At 42.2% G+C, this 18,582-nt stretch overlaps 1 protein-coding gene across 2 annotated transcripts in view; it reads right to left on the bottom strand.

The window, feature by feature from the left end:
- Positions 1-18,582, bottom strand: part of LOC143809055 (spermatogenesis-associated protein 7 homolog) — a 187,054-nt gene that overhangs the window by 133,518 nt on the left and 34,954 nt on the right. The window contains exons 1-2 of one of the 2 annotated variants that reach the window (XM_077292219.1): positions 6,202-6,355; positions 5,890-5,982 (exon numbers count right to left, since the gene is read on the bottom strand). In XM_077292219.1, coding sequence (XP_077148334.1) covers positions 5,890-5,982; positions 6,202-6,316 — 208 coding nt within the window. In that variant the 5' untranslated portion in view covers positions 6,317-6,355. Of the gene's footprint in view, positions 1-5,889; positions 5,983-6,201; positions 6,356-18,582 lie in introns of those variants that run through there. The other variant, XM_077292220.1, reaches the window with a different exon arrangement.

Here is an 18,582-nt window from a genome sequence, read left to right as displayed (position 1 = left end):
TGAGTTCGCCCTCAATAATCGGGCTAGTTCGGCTACTTTGGATTCGCCTTTTTTTTGTAATTCTGGTTTTCATCCTCGTTTTTCCTCAGGGCAGGTTGAGCCTTCTGACTGTCCTGGGGTGGATTCTGTGGTGGATAGTTTGCAACAGATTTGGAACCACGTACTGGACAATTTGGCGTTGTCACAGGAGAAGGCTCAACGCTTTGCTAACCGCCGTCGCTGTGTGGGTCCCCGACTTCGTGTGGGGGATTTGGTTTGGTTGTCTTCTCGTTATGTTCCTATGAAGGTTTCCTCTCCTAAGTTTAAGCCTCGTTTCATCGGTCCTTATAAGATTTCGGAAATCCTCAATCCGGTGTCATTTCGTTTGGACCTCCCAGCATCTTTTACCATCCATAATGTGTTCAATAGGTCATTGTTGCGGAGGTATGTGGTGCCTGTGGTTCCTTCTGTTGATCCTCCTGCTCCGGTGTTGGTCGAGGGAGAATTGGAGTATGTGGTGGAGAAGATCTTGGATTCTCGTAATTCGAGACGGAAGCTTCAGTACTTGGTTAAATGGAAGGGCTATGGTCAGGAGGATAATTCCTGGGTTGTTGCCTCTGATGTCCATGCTGCCGATTTGGTTCGTGCCTTTCATTTGGCTCATCCTGATCGGCCTGGGGGCTCTGGTGAGGGTTCGGTGACCCCTCCTCAAGGGGGGGTACTGTTGTGAATTCCGTTCTTGGGCCCCCTCCTGTGGTCATGAATGGTACTTTGTTGAGTTCTGTTCATGGGCTCCCTCTGGTGGCTTTGAGTGATACTGCTGGTCCTTAGCTGGCTCCCAGCTGCCTCGTTTTCTGCTGTGCTGGCTTCCTATTTAACTCCACCTAGATCTTTACTTGTTGCCAGCTGTCGTTGTATTCAGTATTGGTTCAGATCTCTCTGGGACTTCTCTTGTGACCTGTCTCCTCCAGGAGAAGCTAAGTTCATGCTAGTTCATTTTTGCTCATTGCTTTTGGAAAATGTTTCTCAGTATGTGATAAGTTCAGTCCAGCTTGCTTATATGCTATTTTCTTGCTTGCTGGAAGTTCTGGGGTGCAGAGTTGCGCCCTCACATCGTGAGTCGGTGTGAGGGTCTTTTTGTATTCTCTGCGTGGATATTTTTGTAGCATTTGATACTGACTGCACAGTTCCCTTGCTATCCTCTTACTATTTAGTATTAGTGGGCCTCTTTTGCTAAAACCTGTTTTCATGCCTATGTTTGTATTTTCCTCTTAACTCACCGTCATTATTTGTGGGGGGCTGACTTTACTTTGGGGAAATTTCTCTGAGGCAAGTGAGGCTTTGTTTCTCTCTAGGGGTAGCTAGCTCTCAGGCTGTGAAGAGGCGTCTAGGGAGAGTTAGGTACGCTCCACGGCTGCCTATAGTGTGTGTTATAGGATCAGGGTTGCAGTCAGTAGAGTTCCCACATCCCCAGAACTTGTCCTATATTTCTGGTTTACTTATCAGGTCATTTCAGGTGTTCCTAACCACCAGGTCCATAACATGGATCGCTGATGTTTTGGGGATGTGTGAGCTACAAAGGCACAGGAAACTTGGTTATATTTGAAGGAAAGATAAATGCAGCACGTTATCAGCAAATACTGGAGGCAAATTTTCATTCTTCAGCCCCAAAGCTGCGCATGGGACCTACTTGGACATTTCAACATGACAACGATCCAAAACACAAGGCCAAGTCGACTTGTCATTGGCTACAGTAGAACAAAGTGAAAGTTCTGGTGTGGCCATCTCAGTCTACTGACCTCAATATCATTGAGCCACTCTGGAGAGATCTCAAGCGCGCAGTTCATGCTAGACAGCCCAGGAATTTACAGGAACTGTAGGCTTTTTGCCAAGAAGAGTGGGCAGCTTTACTATCTGAAAAAATAAAGAAACTCATCCACAACAACCACAAAAGACTTCAAGCTGTCATTGATGTTAGAGGGGGCAATACAAGGTATTAAGGAATGAGGTATGTAAACTTTTGATCAGGGTCATTTGGATGTTTTGGGTTTTCGTTATGATTTAAAAAAAAAGAAAATACAGTAGTTTGACAATAAATGGCTTCACCCAACCCCTAACCATGAGTGGAGAAAAAGTTTTGGGGTTATCTTTCATATTCTCTGAGAAAAGGCCAAGAAAGCAAAAATTCTGCTGGGGTATGTAAACTTTTGAGCACAACTGCATGTGGTGGTCTATCCCAGGGCAATCATCAAGTCAAAGGCAAATATCAGGTCACAGTAAAGACTGATGGTCAACTCAGCATTTATCAAGAATAATCAACATGAAATCCCAAGAAGCTTAAAGCTTCTTGTCTCTAGAAGTGGAGATGAGCAGCATTTGTTATATGTGGTGCTCTATCCAGGGGCAAGAGAGATTGCCATCCTAGAGGGGGCATACATGCTATTTACTGTGAATGATTAGTGCAGATACTATTCAGATTTCTTTTTTTGTACAAAACTGCTAGACAAGTGCTAACTGCTAGATAAGAATTACTAAGGGTACCGTCACACAGTGAAATTTCCATCGCTACGACGGTACGATTCGTGACGTTCTAGCGATATCGTTACGATATCGCTGTGTCTGACACGCAGCAGCGATCAGGGACCCTGCTGAGAATCGTACGTCGTAGCACATCGTTTGGAACTTTCTTTCGTCGCTTGATCACCCGCTGACATCGCTGGATCGTTGTGTGTGACAGCGATCCAGCGATGTGTTCGCTTGTAACCAGGGTAAACATCGGGTAACTAAGCGCAGGGCCGCGCTTAGTAACCCGATGTTTACCCTGGTTACAAGCGTAAACGTAAAAAAAACAAACAGTACATACTTACATTCCGGTGTCAGTCCTCCGGCGTCTCAGCTTCTCTGCACTGTGAGCGCCTGCCGGCCGGAAAGCGAGCACAGCGGTGACGCGGTGACGTCACCGCTCTGCTTTCCGGCTATGGCGCTTACACAGTGGAGAGAAGCAGAACGCCGGGGACAGACACCGGAATGTGAGTATGTACTGTTTGTTTTTTTTACGTTAACGCTGGTAACCAGGGTAAACATCGGGTTACTAAGCGCGGCCCTGCGCTTAGTAACCCGATGTTTACCCTGGTTACCCGGGGACTTCGGCATCGCTCCAGCGCCGTGATTGCAAAGTGTGACCGCAGTCTACGACGCTGGAGCGATATTCATACGACGCTGCGACGTCACGAATCGTGCCGTCGCAGCGATGGAAATTTCACTGTGTGACGGTACCCTAAGGTAACTGCTGCCAAGATAGGTGATTAGTAGGAGGTGTCATGACCAGCACCATGCATATCACAGAAAATGTGTCTGAGTGAAGGAGGAGCTGCTGAGGAGTTTGCCTGCAGCCTTTTACAAGTACAATTTGGAGCCTCTTAAAAAGACTTTGTAAACATCAAGCTCATAGTCATTACCTCCCAGTAAGAAAAATCTTCTTGAACAGTCCCTTTCATCATTCATGAATCGGGTAACAACTGTAACAACTCTGTCCGTTAAGAACTAGTGTATGCATATTATTTAAAGGGCCATACCACATAATTTATGCACCCTTTGCAGGATGTGAACCCTGTTGACAGTGTTGCCAAGCTGAAAAGTGACAAAATCAGTTAGTCTATTGTGAGTACAAAGTGCCCAGTCTGAAATCTAGAGACATTCAAAACTTTTAGGCTATAGATAGCGAAAGTGAATGGAAATTAACCACTTAAATTGGCATGTGAAAATTTGGCCACCCCTGGTCAAAATTACTGCTATTGTGAGCAGTAGTCTTCTCCTGCTTTGTGGTCCTCCACCATTTTCAGTGCTAGGCAAATGCTTAGAAGAACCCATGGCTGCTGAATTTGGCACAAGGATAGAGGAGGCCGAGTTTTTATAAAGCTGGGATATTTGCATCACCTGGCCTTTCCTAACAATGATAGTGACCAAGCCATGACCCCAACAGGCTAATTAAGGTGTGAAACTTTGGTCAAAGATATCTGAGCACACAAATCTCCAACGGTGCCCAAACTTTTGCATTGGCCCATTTTTTCTTTTTGTAATTTTTAAAATGTAAAAAACGGCATTTTTTTTTTTAGCCTAAAATACAAAGGAAATGTGTCATCTTTAACTTTAGGCCTTTTAGAGATAATTTCATCTTCAACTTGCTTAACTGTTCACAATAACCGTAATTTTGACCAAGAGTGCCCAAACTTTTTACATGCCACTGTACTACCAGGTGTTTCCATAGAGTTTAGCTAATATTTTAGGAATCTCAGTAGAGGGACACTTTATGATCAACTTATAATAAAGGCACCCTTCTAACAAGTCCGAAGAAGGACATTCGCTTTCAAGAGTAGAACATTTTCAGAAAATAGATTTGATTTTAATATTCAAGAAGGGTTTTACAATGGCCCTCACAGTCCCCTGATCTGAACATCATTGAAAATCTGTGGCTAGACTTCAAAACAGTAGAAGATGCAAGACGACCCAGGAATCTCACAGAACAGGAATAATTTTCCAAGGAAGAATGATTTGATTTTAAAATTCAAGAATGAAAACAAGGAATAAACGGAATAAAACCCATATTAATGTATTATACGTTGTAGCGAGAGGTGAGAGGGGCTCGTTCTCTAGAGTTTACAGTGAAAATATCATGAATTACTAAAACCACAAGACAGGAAGCCACAAATTCTATCTGATCACACATGTCATTCCCCCCCAGTCTTTCTCCGGAGTGCATTACTCCCTTCATCCCGCCACATAAAACACAAATTAAATCCTTTGACTTGACATTGTGTTTGGGGTATTGTAGAATCAAAAGTAAAAGATCTGATTTACATCTCAACAAGTAAGAGCTTTAATATATTATCAGATATATGAGAGAGGAGCTGCTGCTTTGTTTTCACTACCTCCCTCCACAAAACAAAAACTGAGTTTTCACTTCTGCCCTCAGATAAAAAAAAAATATGCCAAAACATGGAGACAGCTATTTTATTTGAAGGAAAAACCTTTTGACCTTGCCATAGATCTTCAGTATAAATATCCTATTGTTTTGTGCTCGCAACTCCCCCAAAGAACCAAAAACGCAAAAAAATAAAATAGCCTGCTCATGAAAGGGTTAAAATAATTGTCACCTCAGGGACCCTCTCTGTTGCTGCTCACCATCTCGGATAATAGGTAAGGGTATTAAAAATACTAGATACATAAGAACCTATAGGCTGAAAACCAATAAAATCTTATGTAGAACGGGATGGGAGGCGCCTGTGCAGTGTGGGGTCGGAGTCAGTGCATGCGCATAGCGTCTGAGTCAGCGCGTGCACATACCGAAATACGGCGCCATTTTATTGAAGTGCAAATTCTCAGACACAGTGTCTTCAACAAAATGGGGCAGGATATCACGTGATGCGGACGTGTTGTCTCCGGCACCATTTTATTGAAGAATTCTACTGCAACGTCAACATAGCAGTCAGCACGCACTGGCCATCGTCATTATTCCTATGGCCGGCGCATGCAGACTGCTATGTTGATGTTGTAGTACATTACTTCAATAAAATGGCGCCGGAGTCAGCGCGTGCTCCTTCCACGATCTCCGGTGCCATTTTATTGAAGACACTGTATAAATGTACCAATAAAAATGCTCGCCACCCGGGCGTAGAACAGTTTCAATAGCTAGTGAAATATAAAGGGAGATGCATCTTTGTTGCCCATATCATCCAATCAAGGCTCAGCTTTAATTTCTTAATCTGCTTTGGTAAGATGAAAGCTGGACTGTGATTGGTTGCTAGGGGCAACCAAGATGGTTTTCCTCTTAGTTTTCATGAATCTGCCCGAATGTATAAATTCACATCATCCAATCTCAATAGTTAAAATATTTTTTCATCCATTTTGTACCTTTTGCAGAATTCAGCTTTCGGTAGTGAGTGGACATGTGGTCTTGAATGAGGAACTGTGTTGACAGAGAACATGAAGATCCAGGAAGGAGCGCTTTTGGGAAAGAAAAACAAAAAGGAATCAAAATAGAATTATAGGATTGTAAAAAATATCTTTAGGTAGGAAATGAAAAACATAACAATCGTTGGTAGTAGTAGTATTGAAGTAAAAGGCACAAAAATGCTCAATATCTACTGTAAATAAGATGTAGGAAGCTAAAGTCAAAAAAGGAAAAACGGTTACCAGTGATTTGAGGTAAAATTTTGACATTACCCCATTTCTTTAATATTTTCCTATAGGAGAAAGAAAGTTTTGTGGTAACCTTGAGAATTTTGACGAGTATCCTGACGAGTTTGGTTAGCATTCCTAGCCATATTTCCAGGTTCATTAAAGGGTCGGATTTTGACTTAGAAGGTAGCTACCCCCAGGTGTCACTGGCGACAGTTATTTTTCTTTGCAGGTTTACAAGTTTTTCCATCGAGCATTGCAAATAAGAATCAAAACTCAGATGTAGGTGATAATTTTAAGCCCTCAGTGACCGGATGTTAATGGACCTTAATGACCGGCCATTTTTATTTATTTTTTTAAATATGTTTTGCCTTTCCTCTTTGCACTATTCTTTTCTTTCTTGCAGTGCGCCTACACATTGTGCTTTTATTCTAGGTTACATATATTTTAATGCTGCAAAAAATGTATTTTTTAGTGCTGTTTTAGGGTGCATATTCATTTCTATTTAATTTATAGAATTTATTTTGTGACACAGAGAAAGAAAACATTTTGGTTTAGTTTGCTTATGGTTATAAATTTTAAAAATTCAAGGTTCAGACCAAATAATAGGTTGAATAAATTCTCAAGGTTATTTTTACTTAACATGTGGAATCCTAATATGTTTTTTTTTATTTGTATGTATTATGCATAAAATGTATTTTATATATTAAAAAAATGTGTATAATTTTGTTGTGGATTCAATTTTATTTATCATTGCAGGTGTTTTATACACATATATACATACATATGTGTCGCAAAATAAATTCTATAAAGTAAACAGAAGTTAATATGCACCCTAAAACAGTACTAAAGTACATTTTTATTGCATTTTATATATATATATATATATATATATATATATATATATATATATATATATACACATCGTATATACTAGAGTATAAGCCGACCCGAGTATAAGCCGACCCCCCTAATTTTGCCACAAAAAACTGGGAAAACTTAATGACTTGAGTATAAGCCTAGGGTGGGAAATGCAGCAGCTACCGGTAAATGTCAAAAGTAAAAGTAGATACTAATAAAAGTAAAATTAATTGAGACATCAGTAGGTTAAGTGTTTTTGAATATCCATATTGAATCAGGAGCCCATATAATGCTCCATACAGTTCATTATGGCCCCATAAGATGCTCCATATTAAAATATGCCCCATATAATGCTGCATAAAGGTTAATAATGGCCCCATAAGATGCTCCATAGACACATTTGCCCAATATAATGCTGCACAAATGTTGATTATCGCCCCATAAGATGCACCATAAAGATATTTGCCCCATATAGTGCTGCACAAACGTTATGGCCCCATAAGATGCTCCATACAGACACTTGCCCCATTTGCTGTTGCTGCAATAAAAAAAAATCACATACCTCTCCGTCGCTCAGGCCCTTGGCACTTTCAATATTCACCTGCTCCTTGCTCCATCTTCAGCGTCTTCTGCACTGCCGTTCAGGAGCGTCACTGCAGAAGACCCTGAAGACGGAGCGGCGCCGCAACGAGGAGCAGGTGAATATCGCGCAGCGCTGCGCTCCCCCTCCCCGTTATACTCACCTGCTTACTCCTATGGGAGTGGGGTCCATATTCATTACTGTAATGAGCGGTACCATGTGACAGGAGCAGGTGAGTATAATTAGACAGCCCCTGCTCCCCTTCCCCTGCCGACCCCTGGGTATGACTCGAGTATAAGCCGAGAGGGGGACTTTCAGCCCCAAAAAATGGGCTGAAAATCTCGGCTTATACTCGAGTATATACGGTATATTTATATATATATATATATATATATATATATATATATATATATATATATATATATATATATATATATATATATATACAGCTCTGGCAAAAATTAGGAGGCCACTGCAAAATGTTCAGTTTGTCTGATTTTTCTCTTTATAGGTATATTCTCGAGTAAAATGTAAATTGTTCTTTTATTCTATAAACTTCTGACAACATGTCTCCAAGTTACAAGCAATAAATTTTGTATTTTTTTTCTGACAAAGAAAAATGGTCAAATTAAGAAAAAAAAACCCAGTTCTTTCAGACCTCAAATAATGCAAAAAACAAGTTCATAATCATTTAGAAACAACACTATTTTTTTTTACTCAGGAAGAGTTCAGAAATCAATATTTTGTGGAATAACCATGATTTTTAATCACAGCTTTCATGCGTCTTGGCATTCTTTCCACTAGTCTTTCACACTGCTTCTGGCGCAAAAATGTAAGCAGTTCTTCTTTGTTTGATGGCTTGTTACTATTCATCATCCTCTTGATTACATTCCAGAGGTCTTCAATGGGGTTCAGGTCTGGAGATTGGGCTGCCCATGACAGGGTTTTGATGTTGTGGTCTCTTAATTTTGCCAAAGCGGTATATGCACATGGTCAAAATTGTTGGTAGCCCTCGTTTAATGACAGAAAAACCCACAATGGTCACAGAAATAACTTGAATCTGACAAAAGTAATAATAAATAAAGAATCTATGAAAATGAACAAATGAAAGTCAGACATTGCTTTTCAACCATGCTTCCACAGAATTAAAAAAAATAAAATAAAACTAATGAAATAAGCCTGGATAGAATTGATGGTTCCCTTAACTTAATATTTTGTTGCTCAACCTTTTGAGGCAATCACTGCAATCAAACGGGCGCACTGTGATACATTCCCGGCCACCTGATCAGGTACAACACTTGTTGATAAATAATGAATATTAATATATATATATTAATATATATATATATATATATATATATATATATATATATATATATATATATAATGCTTATCTTTACCTTCTATTAGGCCTTTTGGGAATGTGCAGTAGGTTAAGGGTTATATGATGTTTACAATTTCAGTCTATATACTGCATACCTTGTTAGTCAGTGTGTCCCTTGCTCGCATGTGCATGTTTTGTTTGTTCCTCTCCCCATCTCCATATACCCCTATTGTATTAAATAAAGATTTTTGTATTTTTGAAAAAAATTGATCGTAGTTTCTTTTCATATACAATAGTTATATATGTATGATGGTCAGATATGCAAATACAATAGTGGCAGGACAAAAGATATAAGAAGAGGGATCATGTCAATTACCGGGTTAATGTTCGACCATGTGTGCGCTGGGTCTTAGGGTGCATGGGCTGCCAGCTGGCTCCTAGGTCCTTCACCGTATGTTACTCTATGTAGTCCACATTTCGAATTGAACCCCATGCATAACAGAGAACACCACACCACATGGCCTTACACTAGGCTTTTGTCCACTTTGGGTCACTCATCTCCTGCCCACTGGGCTGAACCCATATCCCCACCCCTTTGCCTCTAGCAGCTAAAAACTTCAAAACCTAAGATGAGTCATAACTGTTTAGTGGACTGTCCTGGTGCCACCGGATCCAGCTGGGCCCCTGCTACACATTGAGACTAAACACATCTTTGCTATCTGGTTTCTATTAGCCATTCTACGTATCACCCTTTCCTGGTGTGTTAGAACAGATCGAAACCCTGGTAGGCATTCAGTCCATTCCAGAGAGCTTGAAAATGTACACGATGTACAGCTAGGACATATAGCATCTCCGTAACTCTTTATGAAATTATGTCTCCAGAATACTCTTTGCCAGCTTCAGCATGCCTGTATCTTGCAATCTAGCTGTTGTCCTGCTCTGCGCTGGCTGGCTCAAGGCGTGAGATCTGTCACTCACAGCCTTTTGAGGCTTGACCCCCTGCTGAGCTAGGTGTTCTCATACAGCTGCACGCTGATGAGGGTTTGTAATTCCATGCTAAAATTTCATGTCAGTCATTTGTATCTCCCATGTTCTTCACATATACATTATAGAAAAATGGGGTTTCTAAACTTCACAAGCACTTTAATTTTTACCTATATTTCTTGTGAATATCCCAACCTTGGCCCCATCTTTTTGTACTATCGACCCTTGATACAACTTGTGGAATTATTGCGAGATTGCCGGGAAGATTTAATATCTTGTCCTGTATTTCTAGACTTCTAAACTTGCTGAAAAGTTTATAGACTTTGAAAAAACAGCCATGGAGCGTAAAGAATGGAGTTTTAGATGCTGCAAATGCTGAGCAGGAAGTGATTAAACACTGATGTTGGAAACACGATAAGGAAAATTACAATTAGGGGGTGAGAGGGACGACCTGCCCTCTTCACCTCCCTTCACCATTAGTCTGCACACCCATAGAATCATGGCCGCATCGGCTCCTCGCCTTATATGACACAGTAAATATTATTCACATGAATCTAATCTCTTCCTGAAGTCTGCAATAAGCACAACAGAGGACAAGGATAAGAAATAGCAACCCAAGAGCAAAATGTACCTCACTGGTGATACTTTTTTACCTTCCATAGAACCCATCCAACCTCCTAAAAAGCCTCAAAGATATGTAAGCACGGTAATTTGCACACAGCACCATGAAATATGATGACGATCTATACAGATGTGTCCTTCTTTCTTTCCTCTTGGCTTGATGCATTTCAAAATATGACCAGCTATGAAGAAAAAACATATTTTTGTGATACTCTGTCTGGAGATGTGCATGTTATATCTCCATGTCACCACCCAGTGGCTATCTTGTAGCTCGCAGCTTATTAAGGATCTTGATAGCACATTGAGATAATGTAATTAATTTGTATTGTGAAAATTTGCAGTTTTTTTTTTAACCTACTTTGCAAAAAGACAACACAGGACACATCTGTAGGCGGTAAGCCAAAAACCTATCTCCTAAAATTTTATTTATGAGACAGTTTAAGCCCTACACCCACCAAAACATTCATGAAATTCCCATATTAGGACACTTTGTATGAGTTTACCTTCCCGATTTTGTGGAACAGTAGTGTAAAAATTAAATTGCAAAGCATTTGGATAGATGTGACGCTGTCACTTCTCACGGACAAGCCGTGAGTTGAAGAAGTCAAGGAGTCCAAGGTCATAAGCCAGGAGGGTACGTCACAAACAGAGGGGTGAGACAAAGGCATAGTCAGGTCACAGTCCGGGATCAGAATTCTAAGAAAGAAGTGGATAAAAAAAAAGGGGCTAGGCAAACGGATGGTCAAAGCAGATTCCAAGGTCCGGCAACATAGATCAGGATATAAGAACTCAGAGCCCAGAGCAAACACACACCACTTGAGCTAAGCTACAACTGGCAATCTTCTAATCATTTTCATCCAGCTAAATAACCAAATAATCACCCAGAACGGGCGACACCTGGAGGAAAGCCCACTGGACTGGCTGGATTGGACAGCTGAGCTATCATTCACAAAACTGATAGTTCAGCATGCCCCGGTGTCAGATTGGGTGGCTGGGTTTTCACTCGTAATACTGACAGCCCAGCATGCTCCTGATCCTATAGAGCAGCTGAGCTGTCACTCTGTGTCCTTTGGACACAGTTAGGGGTGGAATCGTGACAATAGCATAGTCATATAAAGTTTAAACATTGAAAAAAGTTTTGCACTTAAAGAGTAGTTTTGCTAAAAAAAATATATATGGAGTGTTATGGCTGTATAGGTCCTAGTACAACAATTAAAATTGATACCCGTCTTGTAGTAATCTGATGTGCCAGTGCTGAGAAATCAAGCTCTGAAAGCCACATGCAAATTATGTGAAGTCAGGAAGGAATTTTCTCTATGATGGTAGTGTTTTCTTTGCTTTCCTCTTGATGAACCCGTCATGATAATAATAAGCTAATTTTTATTTCTTATGATGTACCTACACGGAATACGCCTAAAACAGATGATGTTTTTCTTGGATCCCTCATGATAATAATTCTTCTTCGGCTTTGTAAAATGATCTCTCATGTCAGAATAATTTAGAATACGAGATAAAACCTAAGGAAAGGCTTCGTGCTGCTTGTAAGACAAAGGGCGGCGATGCTCCCCGCAGGTCTGCGCTGCTTCTCTCATGTTCTCTCTGCTAGGTATTGTTTTATTAATGGCAAAGTAATCAATTACCAAGCATGGGTCCGAACCTTCAGAAGCTCTGCACTAACATTAACTCTTAAACACATTGTTAAAGGGTCATGTGCTGGGGCGGATATACCATTGGTGCAACCTGTGCAGCCGGTCAGGGGCCCAAGTGGTAAGAGGTTAACATCCACCTCCAAAACAGGTGGACTTGGGCATTACAATGAGCCATTAGACTGCAAAGGACCCATAGATTGTTCTTGCACAGGGGCCTCTTCTGTCTGATCATATGATTATCTTAAAAGGTGATTTCTTGCTTTGGAGGACCATTCCTGTCCGTATATGATTCATTTGATAGCCTGGCATGTAATGCCTCTTTTACTCTGTAGTGGCCACTGTAGGGAAAATGTATAGTCAGATTAGGTTCACCATTTGATCGTTGCGGGTTTAGGCCCCTTTCACACATCACTTTTTTGCCGTCAGTCACAATCCATTGGCTCAACAGATCCGTTGCAGATTGTGAAAAACTGATGCGACGGATTAGTTTTTTCGACGGATCCGACTAGCGGATCTGGCTAACTGGATCCTAAATAAATCGGAGCATGCTCAGTTTAAAAAAAATCAGAATCCATCACCGGATTCCGTCATTTGACAGATCCGGCGCCCATAGGCTTCCATTCGAGCAAACGACGGACGTGACGGATCCGTTGCTGTCCGATTTTTCGACGGACACAAAAAATGTTACTTTGTCTGTTGTCTTCGGCCGCCGGACAAACAATTTTCGACATATCCGGCGATCTACGGATGAAACGTGAGGCCATCTGCCGCTAATACAAGTCTATGAGAAAAAAACAGATCCGGCGGCATCAGTCACTGGATTTGTTTTTTTCAAAATTCGGATTGCGACTGATAGCAAAAAACTGATGTGTGAAAGGGGCCTTAGGAAGCCAGACCCACGGATTTCTTTTTTTGAGTAGAGGTTTTTATTACTTAGGGAAGACTAGTTTCTCTTAAGCAAAATAACATTGGGATCAATCATCGTAACTCTGACTGTGAGACATTTTGAATTGTTAGTCGATTGATCATCTTACTTACTTAGTGTTCATACCTGATATGCTTTTTTATAAGGCTTTGTGAACATTTAATGGCCACAAGGAGATAAGAAAAACAGAAAGAACCATCAGCTTACCACATTTATCAAGGCAAATGTTGATAAAATTGCAATAGAGGATGCTCGCATAGAACAGGACTTGTATTCCTGACAGCAAGGCACATAAAAAAAGAGGAAAAAATCCAGCATCAAAAAAGATGGAAAAAAATTGTTTTAAAAAATCCAATTTATTTAAATACATTTACAGTAAAAAAAAGTGCAATAAAAAATCTGAAAGCAAAAGAGGGGGTTCAAACATGAGACACCTGTGTAGTCCACAAGGCTCTGTATTACGAACCTGCCAGCTCTACAGGTGCTGATGTATTTCTGCTTTTCTCCATTGAAGCTGTAGTCACCTCTAGCTGGAGGGCCCAGACATCTACAACTTTGATTGGTGTCATCCACCAGTGATATCTTAGCCAAGTGGGAATCTGAGCCAAGTGGGCTTACAGTACCTGGGGGCCCATATGGCTCAAATTCCTGTTGGCGACATCATTTGTACATGTACAAAAGATGTGCGATCTACAGGTATGGAGCGGTCTCAGTAGTTGAGCCTGCTCCATATAGCTCCAATGAAATTGGAGGTAGCTCAGCGCTTGTAACCCTTTTGATGCCACTGTCAATAATGACAGCAGCATTGGAAAGGAGTGGAGGACTCCCTTTCGACTCTCATCAACCCACATGTTTGCTTTGGTGCCATCGTATTGTCATGCTAGCCAGGGGCCTACCAAAGACGCTTGTTACTACCATAGTGAAATGCTGAAATGATCAAGAAGAATATCGAAATGGCAGAATTGATGTTTTTTGGTCACTTTGCTACACAAAGAAGGGACTAAAAAAAATCAGAAAGTTCTAAAGATCCCAATCTGGTGATGATAAAAACTACAACTCACACCAGTAAAAAAAAAAACAAGCCCTGACACAGCCCTGTTTGAGGTTAGGAGGAAAATTGGAAGGCGATGAGGGACCCCCTGTTGCCTAAGGGATCATATAAGCCTGTATCTGCCTGTGCCAACCACCACGGGGAAAGTAATGCCATTGAGATCAGTGGTTTGCTTGTGTAAAACAAGGACAATCTGAGTAAGGGGTGCTAGCCATTTTTGACTCGGGCGAAAAAAATGCGTGTCCAAATCTGAGAATGCATATTTATTTACACAGATATATGTCATGGTTCCCAATGGCAAGGGAACGTAAGAAACATATAAGTAACGAACGAGCTCTCGGGTGATGGAAACTCGAGTTGACCGTGAGCTAAATCTACCACACAACTAACAGTAGCCAGGGAGCATACCTACGGCTTCCTATATGCCACGCGCCAGCCGGAGGACTAACTACGCCTGGTAGAGGAAGAAACAGACCTGGCTTACCTCTAGGGAAATACCCCAAAAGATGATAGCAGCCCCCCACATGTAATAACGGTGAATTAAGAGGAAAAGACATACACAGTATGAAAGTAGATTTAGCAAAGAGAGGTCCACTTACTAGATAGCAGAAGGATACAAAAGAGGACTTCACGGTCAACTGAAAACCCTTTCAAAAACCATCCTGAAATTACTTTAAGACTCCTGTGTCAACTCATGACACAGGAGTGGCAATTTCAGCCCGCAAGAAATTCCAGCTACAGAGAATTACAAAAACTGCAAACTGGACAAAAGGTACAAAACAAAAGGACAAAGTCCACTTAGCTGATCAGCAGACTAGTAGCAGGAACATGCAACCGAAGGCTCTGGTTACAATGATGACCGGCAAGGAAATGACTGGAGAGCAAGACTAAATAGGAAACTCCCAAACACTGATGGAAGCAGGTGAACAGAAGAAGCAAAGTGCAAACAAGTCACCAGTACCACCAGCAACCACCAGGGGAGCCCAAAAAGCGGATACACAACAGTACCCTCCCCTTAAGGAGGGGGCACCGAACCCTCACAAGAACCGCCAGGGCGATCTGGATGAGCCCTATGAAAGGCACGAACCAAATCCGAGGCATGAACATCAGAGGCAGTTACCCAAGAATTATCTTCCTGACCATAGCCTTTCCATTTAACCAGATATTGAAGTCTCCGTCTGGAAATACGGGAGTCCAAGATCTTCTCCACGACGTACTCCAATTCACCCTCCACCAGCACAGGAGCAGGAGGTTCAGTAGAAGGAACCACCGGTACCTCATATCTCCGCAACAACGACCGATGGAACACATTATGGATAGCGAAAGATGCCGGGAGGTCCAAACGAAAGGAAACAGGGTTAAGAATCTCCAAAATCCTATAAGGACCGATGAACCGAGGCTTAAATTTGGGAGAAGAAACCCTCATAGGGACAAAACGGGAAGACAACCACACCAAGTCCCCAACGCGAAGGTGGGGACCAACACGACGACGACGGTTAGCAAACTGCTGAGTCCTCTCCTGGGACAATTCCAAATTATTCACCACTTGTCCCCAAATCCGATGCAACCGATCCACCACCGCATCCACTCCAGGACAATCCGAAGATTCAACCTGACCAGATGAAAAACGCGGATGAAACCCTGAATTGCAAAAGAAAGGAGAAACCAAAGTGGCAGAACTAGCCCGATTATTAAGAGCAAACTCCGCCAACGGCAGAAAGGCAACCCAATCATCCTGATCCGCAGACACAAAACACCTCAAATAAGTCTCCAAAGTTTGATTAGTTCGCTCCGTCTGGCCATTGGTCTGAGGATGGAATGCAGACGAAAAGGACAAATCAATGCCCAACCTGGCACAGACTGCCCGCCAAAATCTAGACACGAACTGGGTACCCCTGTCAGAAACGATGTTTTCCGGAATACCATGCAAGCGAACCACATTTTGAAAAAACAGAGGGACCAACTCAGATGAGGAAGGCAACTTAGGCAATGGCACCAAATGAACCATTTTAGAAAAACGGTCACACACCACCCAGATGACAGACATCTTCTGAGAAACAGGGAGATCCGAGATAAAGTCCATAGAGATGTGCGTCCAAGGCCTCTTCGGAATAGGCAAGGGCAACAACAACCCACTAGCCCTAGAACAACAAGGCTTGGCCCGAGCACACACATCGCAAGACTGCACAAAAACACGCACATCTCGAGACAGGGAAGGCCACCAGAAGGATCTAGCCACCAAATCTCTGGTGCCAAAAATTCCCGGATGACCTGCCAGAGTAGAAGAATGAACTTCCGAGATGACTCTAGTGGTCCACTCGTCAGGAACAAACAGTCTACCAGACGGACAACGATCAGGTCTATCCGCCTGAAATTCTTGCAAAGCACGTCGCAAATCTGGAGAGACAGCAGACAAAACCACTCCATCCTTAAGGACACCAGCAGGTTCAGAATTCCCAGGAGAGTCAGGCTCAAAACTCCTAGAAAGAGCATCTGCTTTCACATTCCTAGAACCCGGTAAGTACGAGACCACAAAATTAAACCGGGAAAAGAACAACGACCAACGTGCCTGTCTAGGATTCAGGCGCCTGGCAGACTCCAAATAAATTAAATTCTTGTGATCAGTCAAAACTACCACCTGATGTCTGGCACCCTCAAGCCAATGACGCCACTCCTCAAATGCCCACTTCATGGCCAAAAGCTCCCGATTACTAACATCATAGTTTCGCTCGGCGGCCGAAAATTTTCGCGAAAAGAACGCACAAGGTCTCATCACTGAGCAGTCGGAACTTTTCTGCGACAAAACCGCCCCCGCTCCGATCTCGGAAGCATCGACCTCAACCTGAAAGGGAAGAGAAACATCAGGCTGGCGCAACACAGGGGCAGACAAAAAGCAGCGCTTAAGCTCCCGAAAGGCCTCCACGGCAGCAGGGGACCAATTGGCAACATCAGCACCCTTTTTAGTCAAATCCGTCAGAGGTTTAGCAACGCCAGAAAAACCAGCTATAAATCGACGATAAAAATTAGCAAAGCCCAAGAATTTCTGGAGACTCTTCAGAGAAGTAGGCTGCGTCCAGTCGTAAATAGCCCGAACCTTGACAGGGTCCATCTCAATAGAAGAAGGGGAAAAAATATACCCCAAAAATGAAATTTTTTGAACCCCAAAAACACACTTTGAACCCTTTACACACAAAGAATTCTCCCGCAAAACCTGAAAAACCCTCCTGACCTGCTGAACATGAGACTCCCAGTCATCAGAAAAAATCAAAATATCATCCAAGTACACAATCATAAATTTATCCAAATATTCCCGGAAAACATCATGCATTAAGGACTGAAAGACAGAAGGTGCATTAGAAAGGCCGAAAGGCATTACCAAATACTCAAAATGGCCCTCAGGCGTATTAAATGCGGTCTTCCACTCATCCCCCTGCTTAATTCGCACCAAATTATACGCCCCACGAAGATCAATCTTAGAGAACCACTTAGCCCCCCTTATGCGAGCAAACAAATCAGTCAGCAAAGGCAACGGATACTGATATTCGACTGTAATTTTATTCAGGAGACGATAATCAATACAAGGCCTCAGAGAGCCATCCTTTTTAGAGACAAAGAAAAAACCGGCTCCTAAAGGTGATGAAGAAGGACGAATATGTCCCTTTTCCAGGGACTCCTTAATATACTCGCGCATAGCAGCATGTTCAGGTACAGATAGGTTAAACAAACGACCCTTTGGAAATTTACTGCCAGGAATCAGATCTATGGCGCAATCACAATCCCTGTGAGGAGGGAGTGAACCAATCTTAGGCTCTTCAAAAATATCACGATAATCAGACAAAAATGCCGGAATCTCAGATGGAATAGATGACGAAATGGACACCATAGGAGTGTCCCCATGAGCCCCCCGACATCCCCAGCTTAACACAGACATAGCCTTCCAGTCAAGAACTGGGTTATGAGACTGTAACCATGGTAATCCAAGCACCAAAACATCATGTAAATTGTACAACACAAGGAAGCGAATCACCTCCTGATGGTCTGGAGTCATACGCATAGTCACTTGCGTCCAGAACTGTGGTTTATTACAAGCCAAAGGTGTAGAATCAATACCCTTCAGAGGTATAGGGACTTCCAGAGGCTCTAAATCAAACCCACAGCGCCTGGCAAAGGACCAGTCCATAAGACTCAGAGCGGCGCCCGAGTCCACATAGGCATCCACGGTAATAACTGATAATGAACAAATCAAGGTTACAGACAAAATGAATTTGGACTGTAAAGTGCCAATTGAAATGGACTTGTCAACCTTCCTAGTACGCTTAGAGCATGCCGATATAACATGAGCAGAATCACCACAATAGAAGCATAACCCATTTTTACGCCTATAATTCTGCCGCTCGCTTCTGGACATAACTCTGTCACATTGCATTTTCT

Source organism: Ranitomeya variabilis, chromosome 2 (genome assembly GCF_051348905.1).
Source record: "Ranitomeya variabilis isolate aRanVar5 chromosome 2, aRanVar5.hap1, whole genome shotgun sequence".
NCBI classification, from domain to species: domain Eukaryota; kingdom Metazoa; phylum Chordata; class Amphibia; order Anura; family Dendrobatidae; genus Ranitomeya; species Ranitomeya variabilis.
This window is presented reverse-complemented; position numbering and strand designations above follow the sequence as displayed.